We start from the raw sequence: 10,361 nt of genomic DNA, 5'->3' as shown, positions 1-10,361 counted from the left end.
AAGCAAAAATTTTACGAACGTCTGCCGGCGCCAGACGATCGTAAAATATGTTATCTTTAACAGATTACAACTTCTTTTAAGTAACGACAATATGTCAATGTACAGTACAGCTTTTACTGAAATTTCGCTTATTTAAGTAAAGATTTGTTTAAAAAAAAAGATTATTGTTTACAGTACACTATGAAATTAAATATCCATATTTTCAGACTTAAGGCTTTGCATATATAAAAATACTTTGAAATAGTAGCAACATTTGTTTGGTAAGTTATAGCTTTGAAACAAATCATTTTTCAAATGAATCAACAACATCATAACGCCCCACCTTCCTGGGACTTTTAAGTAGTTTCACTTCTGTCGTCTCTTCTGCATGAACTGCATACACACACACACACTTTTTTTAATTTTGTGTCATATACTTACATGCGTAAAAAACGGAACTAAAAGGACTTATAAGAATAAAATACACATTAATAAATGAATACGTATACCCTTTATAAAACGTTTAAGATTTTTTTTTAAAAAGATTAAAGAAAGAACCCGATAATTTTTAAAACAACTAAATTAGGCACAATTTTTCATTTACGTAATTAGTTGAAATAAAATTAATCGATTGTTATAAACGGTCCTTAATAGTAGGTACATTACGTTTATAGTATGGCCTACTTGTACAAATTCTACTCTAGTTACAAATCGCTCATTTATCAAATGATTGTATTTAATAATCGTAAGGCTAGACTGTGTAATACCGGTATACCTGTACTTAATTGTATAGCAATTTGTTATGATTAATTATCCTTATACTCTTTATAGGAGTAAATAGGCTGCATTAAATATGGTACTTATACGTTAAAATATTAGGTGTTTGACTTTAATATCCTTTAAAGGTGGTATTCAAAAGGTGTTCAAAATATAATGTACATCACAAGTCGTATTAAAAATATATTTTTTAAATTAGCGGCATTATCTATTTATACATATTTCAAAATCTCGCGCCACTATATCTGTCCGGCCTAATATTCTTAACTACAGGACCGATTTTAATGATTTTTTTCACAGATATGTAATGTCGTTCAATTTAAAATATAGACTATATTATATTAATATATATGTAATTATTATGTTCAAGAAAAAAAAATAAGGTTGTACTAAGATCGCAATGTAGGCTAGAGTATGTGTGTGTATACATATAGATGTACCATAAAAAATTTTGATTGTTTTTCTTTTTATTTAGCAATCTATTTATGATTAGAATATTTACTCTTTCAGCAATGTAATTTACAAACTGTTCCTTTACCACATTTTTACACATTACTATTAAGACAAAACATATTTATAGTAAATAAGAATTGATACGTTTAGTTTTTTACTTCAAAACCTAATAAAAACAAAACTCTTTTATTAAAAAACTCATAAACAAAAAAACAATAGAAAACAAAGATCGTTTGAAAGGTATCGTGGCTTCCAGTTATCACAATACACCGTGTTTAATTTCCCCAATGTCGCATTAGAATGGAGAAGACGCAAAGGAGATTGATTGGCAAAGGCAAACTGTACTGCAATTTATTTATTTACATCCTTCATTATAACAATGGTATTAAATGCTACCACATTTGTATGTACTTCTAGCTGATTGTGTGGGTATGCGTTAATTTTCAAACCCGAAATCGATGGTGTGAATTGATCATAGATATAATGTTGAAACCTGTAACGAAATAATGGTATGGTATTGTTTTGTATATATTATATTTAATACGCTTCAGCCTGTAATATCCCACTACTGGGCATAGGCCTCTTTCCCCGTGTAGGAGAAGGATCAGAGCTTAATCCACCACGCTGCTCCAATGCGGGTTGGCGGATATATTCCCTATTATGAGTAACGATCGCTATCAGGTGTACATGATAACAACCGGGACCGACGGCTTAACGTGCTCTCCTAGGCACGGTGGGGAGACCCACAAGGACTGCACAAACACCCAGACCACGGCAAACACCTGTATGGCCAATATAAATCTTTGTCATGTGCGGGGATCGAACCCGCAACCGCCAGCCCAACCGTCACAATCCATGGCTGTGACCGTTGCGCCAACGCGGCGTCATAGTATATTATATTATACACTAGTATTAGAAAAGGTATCTACCGAAATGACATACAAGTGTACGACATAATATGAAGAAAATTTCACGAGCCGTGAATTAACGTTACTAAATAGAACATATATATAAAAAATACTGTAAAACAAAATTCAATAATTATTAAATTATTCTTAGAAAATATTTCCGTCGAACAAGGTTTTCATTGAATTTACGGATATGAAATAGTAAAGGCTAGTTCAAAGATTGTTATTTATTTTGGTATTTTTCTTTGCCCTTTCACAAGGTTCATTGTTCAAAAGAATTGCTCTACAGGTTAACAATATGAAGGCCACGACTGAATTCTTTCATTACTTCCACGTTTTATGTATTTTGACCTCTGTCTCGTTTCCTGATCGAAAATAATATTGCATTCTTATATTACCCACATAGTACGCGATTTATTTTTAAAGATTAAGACATGTTGAAACCACGGTAAAAAAATTGATGACTTCATAAATAATTATCTATATAATGAAAGCTAATCGCTGAAATGTGTATACAAAACAGTTTATTGATAGTAATAAGTTTTAACAAGCAAGTCGCAGGGACCCCTGTCGGTGGTGGTGCATAAGTTTTGAAGGATTTCATCAAAACTGGATAATTTTATTTCGTGTTATTTATTATCAGTAACTAAGTGTATAGTAGAAAAGCAACTGATATTACATTCCCAAAAAATCCCTGAGTCAATTAGTTATTATGAATTAGCAACAAAATATGTTAAAAAATAATTTGAAATATTCATAAAATGAGTATTTAAACCTATTGCATTTACGTATTGAATATTAAAATTTAATACAATTTTAATAATTTCCATCAACACATCTGATAAAAAAATAAAATCATTATTTAGATAAAAAAATATTCAATTTTAAATTCAAAATTTCTTGTATCTTATTAAATATATTTTATAATCCTTGAATTATTTATAATATTAGCAAAATAATACTAATGAAATGTGTTTATTTTTATTGTACCATTTACCGATGCTTTAACTAATACCAAGTCTTATATGATAGTAATGTAACCAGCTACTTCACTCGCGTTGATTTGAGGAAAAATGTACTGAAACTTTATGCCTTTCTCGGTAAATGGACTATCCAAAACAATAAGAATTTATAAATTTGAACGATAGCTACTGAGATTGAAACAAATAAACATGCTCTTCGGTTTTATAAAATTAGTATAAAATGGATGCCTTTAAACACTAGGTTATGGGTGGTAACCTGACACACAGGTTTTTTAATCAGTGTAAGGTATAAAAGAAATGAATCAAAGAAAAAACGTAAGATTTATCTTATTATTTATTTCGTATTTTACAGTCGACTTAACCTATTAATGGTAACATTTTACATCACATAGTACACGCACCCCTGTACCTTCTGTACACTTATATGACATGAAATCTCATAAAAGGACAGTATAAATAGTAAAAAGAAATTTTTGCTGTTGCCCGGCCGTGAGTGGCGAGATATAAATAGCGCAGGTGACTGTGGCGAATGATGAACTAAAATATGATTTTTATACTAAATAACCTAGTTAGTGTTCGTAGTAGGAGCCTCCGTAACTATACTGGCTGTGGCCGTCGTGCTCATTGATGAACACGGGGTATTTTACTGGTACTGGGTAGGGCTTCTCCACTGGGACGGCAATGTGCTTCTCGATGTGCACGGGGTAGGGCCTGTCAACTGGCACCTTGACTGGTACAGGCACGGGTCTCTCGACCTCAACTGGAACGTGCTTGTATACTGGGTAGGGTTCTGGCACTGGTACTTTCACGGGGACGGCCACAGGCTTCTCAACATGGACTGGGTAAGGCCTGTCTACTGGAACGTGCACGGGGTAGGCAACTGGCTTCTCAACTGGTACAGCGACTGGCACTGGCTTTTCAACGGGGTAAGGAGCAGGTACGTGCACTGGGTACGGCCTGTCGACGGGAACCTTGACGGGGTAACCGACGTGTTTAACAACTGGGTAGGGTTGGGGTACGGGTACCTTAACTTCGACGGGGTATGGCACGTGTTTCTCAACGGGGTAGGGCTGAGGTACGGGCACCTTGACGGGGTAAGGAACGTGCTTTTCTACTGGGTAAGGTTGCGGCACCAAAACCTTGACGGGGTAGGGCCTGTCGACTGGTACGTGAACGGGGTAGGGCACTTTCTTCTCTACTGGGTAGGGAGCTGGTACATGTACGGGAACCTTGACGTATTCCTTAACGTGAACGGGTACATGTTTGACGACCTCGTAAGGTTGCGGTACGGGAACCTTTACAGGGTAGGGTATGTGTTTCTCAACCGGGTAAGGTATGTGCTTTTCGACTGGTACGGCGACTGGGACTCCCTTGACAAGAGTGATGGTTCTGGTGACATCAGTGTGACCGCCAAGGTCGATTCCGTAACCAGAGACGATGGGGCCATGGGAAAGGGCTCCTTCATCAAGGAAGTTATAAGCGCCTCCGATTCCATGGCCACTGCCGATATATCCTACATCAAGACCACTGATTCCATATCCGTATCCCAAGTTTAAAAGACCACGTTTGTCCAACTTCTTCTCGAGGCCTTCAGCCTTTTGTTCTGTAGACTTCTTCTCGCTGGCAGCTACTGCTGCTACCAGCAGAAAAACTAAACAGACCTGTGAAGAAGGAAAAATAATCAGTGAAATGGAATTCAGTATGTTAATTTTTAATTACAAGTTTTTCAAATAATTTTTCATATTTTACTTGGTACGATTGATCACAATTCATATTTTTGTTTCATTATAGCTTATCTAGATATGTCTTAACTTCGCTTGTGCGGCAATTTAATTTTCTTGCGGAAGATCCTTATTCTTCTTCAAATAAAAATTAGGTTGTATTAATCCTAATCCAGTATGAGTACCAAATGTAAACATTCAAAAGTTATAATTTTATCGTACAAACAGACACTTCATCTTCTTTGTATAATTGTGTATATTTTGGTATCGTCATAACAACTTCTATTAATAGTTTGACCTGTCCTGGATTTCTTTATTATGTAAATGATGTGCAACTTCAAAGATAAATTTATCGTGTAAGCGACATCAATGTATTACGTAAATATTATTTACTTGATAACAAACTAATTTCGAGAAACCTTCAGGTACACATATTTTATGAAAAAAAAAATCGTATTCATTATTTTATTATGACTTCTAAAATTTGCGTAGTCGCGTTGTTCATCTTTGTCAATTGAAATTTATAACTAAGAATAAACTTATTTAAATTTTATTTTCTACAATTTACTAACTATATAATTATTAAACTATTATCATTTTTTATTATGCTAGTAAACTTAAGAATTTTATTTATACTTGATGTCAATTTAAAGTCCCAAGTTTTCGCTTTGGAAACAATTCGTAAAATTGTTTGGACGATAAAATCATTTCACAATAAAAACTTTTGATATTGATGCAAAAATAATTCAACAAATATATTAAATGTATGAAACATACAGTAATATAGACTTATTTATATTTTTACTCGGTAATCTCGTTATGACCAAATCATGCGTAAAAAAAGTAAGTTAGTACAAGTGAAAATATCACTTGATTGCGAAAATTATTGCGTCCGTGTCATCTTACAGAATGTCAAGCAATAAAGATAAAATAAAATACAGTTTAACCGTTACGTAATAGTAAATTATGAGAAAAACAACTTAACATAGATATTACGAAATATCATTTCTTTAAATATTTTCGTAAAGTTTTCTTTGCTATATAAAAGTATATAAATGATGATTTTAGTAAGGTCTTTAAGTGTTTACTGATAAAGATAATTACAATGTTAAAAATCATAACGAAAAATTAATGTTACGAATTTTAATTGCTTATACAACCTTAATACTATATTCATTTAATTTATTATTTACCTATTAAAAAACGCAACGGACTTTTGTTTAAATCGTATTAAATAATAACTTGTTATTTCGTCAAAAATCACAGTAGTTAACTAAAACAAACTCGGGACAAAATTTTTACATATTTCCTATAAAAATGCTTGTATAAATTTTTATCTAGATTTTTCTACATTTTTATTGTGACTTATGAAAGATATAAAACAGCAAAAGATGTTAATTTGTTAAGGCCTATGGGAAAATATTTCGTTCTTTCGCAAGACAATTCACCCGACTTACAATAGACGTATTGTGAGTTGATTCAGAAGTTCGCTACTTCGTTTGTACTCGTTATGAGAATTTGTTGCATATTGCTAAGTGTTACGTTACCTTGATTCTTACATATATGCTACAATACACAAAGAAATCTCTAGTGTATTATACAATAATATTAATACCTACCAAATATTGTCATTAAATGTCAGTTAAAAACGCGTTCTTAAATTTAAACGATACTGGTGGCTCGAAAAAAAAACGACTTAAATCGACTTCGATGTTTAAAATTATTAGGGATAACTAAAAATTAGTCGTCAAATCTCGATCAAATTTAAATGGGTCCCGTTTTCACGTCACAAGCACCAGCGTTCGATTAAAAAAAAAAAATTGAAATCGGTGCATTCGGTGTATAAGACAAAAGAAAAAAAAATACAATCGAGTTTAGAACTTCCTTTTTTGAAATTGCACAGTAAAAAACTATATATAACGAGACAGTTGTTACTTAATAACTTTTTTTATTAATTCTCTAAGCGCCAGGAACGGGACCGACCGGTCTAGACTAACTTAGCCTTTTAAGGTGAGCTAGGTTATACAGGATATAAATATGTTTTATAATATCTACTTCGAATTGAATGAATTGCTAAACGTTAGTAGAATAATTAAATTTTCTGTTTACTGTTTTTATTCTACCGTTACAAATTATATCGCTAGTAATATAGTACATATATTATTCGTAAAAGTGCTGCAAATTAATATTTTAAATTTAAAAAAATGACTCAGTTTTATTTTCCTAATTTGGATTTTTTTTTAAATTATTAATACAGAATTAATTACATACTTGTTACTTTCATTCCTCTCAATCTCAATTTCTAGGCTATTTTTTTAAGATGTAAATACAAATACATACACAAAATATTTGTTTTGTAGTTAGTTTTAGTAGGCTGTTAAGGAAAAATATTTAAAATTTAACCTTATGGCATAAGGGTTACGAAAACCAGTCGATGCAGGACATTGCGAAAGGTATAATTTTCTCGACTAGCGACAATTATTCTAGGTTAATTTGCAAATAGAAACAAGCTATTGATTTAGTACTTAACATACATACATTTAACTGGTATTTTAATTACTATAAATAATATAAAATATACTAATTGTATATTAAAAAAAAGGTTACTGAGTTGATTACATATAGCTCTAATTATACTGTAAATAGATATGTTCAATCACAACAATCTTTAATTAATTTATCAAGCGACTTTAATAAATTATTCATTTAGAACCTTTTTTGTCTTTGTTGAAGTTACATATTCAAATTACTGTTTTTTTTTTTGATAGACGTAATGGTTCATAAATTTCACGATAATTATATACATTTGAACATATAAATCAAATAACGCTTTACGTAATTACCCGTAACGATAAAATGTATAATTTAACAAGTTTTTGTAAAGTTACGACCACGTTACACAGTGACCGAACGATACCATTTTATATAATATGTTACTATGATCTGCTTATCCCGTTGCGTTGCATAAGTAACTGGATTCAGCCTACGGCTTAGTGCTCAAGTTTCACGGTTTCCTAGTTTGCGCTGAGCCCATCTTAATCAACGTATCAATTGTGATGTAATGGGTAAGACGCATTGTTCGAAATTTCTATTTATTCCAACAAATTGTTTCAGTTTAGTTCTGTGATTAATTTACGTTCGAAACATCTTTGAGTTTACGAAGATTTGATGAATTTACTTTGTTTTAAAAGTTGAATATGATTTAAATTTTTTGTTTATATTTACCGATTTTAATAAAAATTTATCGTTTTATCACAAAAGATATTTAAAAACGTTATTAATACATAATCAATTTAATATTTTTTATAGTTCTAAACCCCGCGTCAAAGCTAATTGGTTAATCAATCGGAGTCAATTAATCGTAATGCAAACACGATTCATTTGAAACGGAAACAATTACGTTATTCTATGATCCTTAGACTATATTTTATGCGATTAGTAATTTTAAAATAAATAAATAAATAAAAACGTATTTCTGAAACTTTTAAAGGTAGTATTAGAAAATAAATTAAGAAAAAAGTAACTCAAAATGAAACAACTGCCTAATATAAGTCGTAAAAGGAAACGTAGTCTAAAACTGAATAGTCAGACTTTGTATAGATATCTTAAGCGTAATTAAGATAATGGCTACGGTAGCGTAGAACAGATATTCATCTAAACTACATTGCGTGTCGACTTCAAAAAAGTGTGTCACATCCCGTTCACACCGTGAATCTTATAGAAAATTTTACAAAATTGACACACAAACACCGAGACACACGGGACGATGTTAACGAAACACTTTTTTGAAGTCACTGCACTGCACTCACTAGCACGACACTCACCGTCTTCATATTGCCTCTTGAATAAGGTGGTTGGAGTCGGGAATCTGACTGGATGCAGAACGGAGTGTAGCCTGTGTTTTTATAGTTGTTTATTTGGTAGAACTTTCGCTAGCCCCTCTAAATGTTGGGACCGAGCGTGTTTTGCTACGAGAGTCCTTCGTACTTGTACGCTCGATCGACATGCGGGGAATAGACGTGTGTGCGTTCGAAACTTAAAAAACTATTTTTTTTTAACAATAATCGTGTTTTCGAACAGTGTGCTATATTTTGGAGTTTGGATGTTTTTGTGTATGATTAAATTCAATAAAACTTTATTTGATATAAAATTGTAATATTTAAACATTTTTAAACTTAATTATTATTTTCGTTAAAATAATCATACAACACAGTGTATAATTAGGTTGATTTTCAAAAATATTTTCGTTTGTATATGTCACGGGTGTTATAGGGTAACTATTAAAAAATTATCATAATTTTCTTTCTTTGTTACGTGTAGTACTTTTTTTATATTGGGCTGAGGAGAAAATAACTTATTCCTGTTGACATATTATAGTACTTTATTTATTTATCTTTATCACTAGAAGAGTTAAATAAAATTTCATATTAATTCTTGTTTATTACGGTCATTCTAATTTTCTGTAATTTACCAATCATACCGTATTTAGGGCGAATATTATTATTCATAGTATAAAATATTTTGTAATATCGGTTTATAATTAACCTAAGCTTATAATTAATGTTAGTTTGCTCGGTTTCCATTGAATAGAAAACGCTAAAGTACCATTATTTAGGTACATTTTTTAATACAAGAAACAATTTTTAATTTTGGTCGTGACATAATTTATTAAGAAATGATTAAACAATATTCTTATTTTTTATATGAAAATAGTTGATATTACGTTCATCTCTTAGATGGGAATGGAAAACAGTATTACTTATTTAATTATAATGAAAATATACGTTGTTTGCATCAAAGGAATCTATCCAAAGAAATAACATTCGGTGTTACATCAATTTTATTATTAGGTAACCAAAATTATATGATTGTGTGTTTGCTAGTAAACTAAAAAAACCAACTTCAACTTTATTACATCGACAAGTAAAAAAAGAGCCAAGTTATATGAATATTATTAGGGATAGCTCAAAAAGAACTCAAAAGGTACTTATCTGATGACAATCAAATTTAAACAGGATAGGATAATTAAACATTACCTTCCATTAAAAAAAGAATCATCTGTTTTTTTTTTAATTAAATGATAAAGATATGTGGATTTAATAACGCTTTATTTAATGAAGATATTACGAATTTTGTATAAAAACACATTTTTTTTAAAAGATTAACTAAGGAGTTTCTTACCGGTTCACTTTTAACGATAAAAAAAAATGTAAGATGACGATTCGAAGGTGCTTTTGTAGCATATTTGAATGAAGTTTTTGATTATTATTTTATAACCATTATGACTTTTTCTGTTATAATATCGTTTTACCCACCGTCATAGCATTCATCATTCACGTATAACAACGAGTAGGGCAATTGTTTTATGTATACGAGGCGACGCGATGCGAAGTCGTGTCAAAAGCGATTGATCGCGAGATGAAAGTTTTATGCAGAGCTCTTGAGTAGTTTTTTCTGTGTTTATATGTGTTAATAATTAAATATTCTGCATAAAATCATATTGTTAACATGACACTAATATATAAGAAAAACAGAATTGA

General features: G+C 31.2%; 1 protein-coding gene across 1 annotated transcript; it reads right to left on the bottom strand.

The window, feature by feature from the left end:
* Positions 1-3,421: 3,421 nt before the first annotated feature.
* Positions 3,422-8,694, bottom strand: LOC123655196 (skin secretory protein xP2-like). The gene is made up of 2 exons (XM_045591033.1): positions 8,646-8,694; positions 3,422-4,761 (listed from the first exon to the last, which is right to left on the bottom strand). The coding sequence occupies exons 1-2, from the start codon at positions 8,652-8,654 to the stop codon at positions 3,670-3,672; spliced, it is 1,101 nt and encodes a 366-aa protein (XP_045446989.1). The 5' UTR covers positions 8,655-8,694; the 3' UTR covers positions 3,422-3,669.
* Between the last annotated feature and the right edge of the window lie 1,667 nt (positions 8,695-10,361).

Source organism: Melitaea cinxia, chromosome 7 (assembly GCF_905220565.1).
Source record: "Melitaea cinxia chromosome 7, ilMelCinx1.1, whole genome shotgun sequence".
Lineage (NCBI taxonomy): Eukaryota > Metazoa > Arthropoda > Insecta > Lepidoptera > Nymphalidae > Melitaea > Melitaea cinxia.
This window is presented reverse-complemented; position numbering and strand designations above follow the sequence as displayed.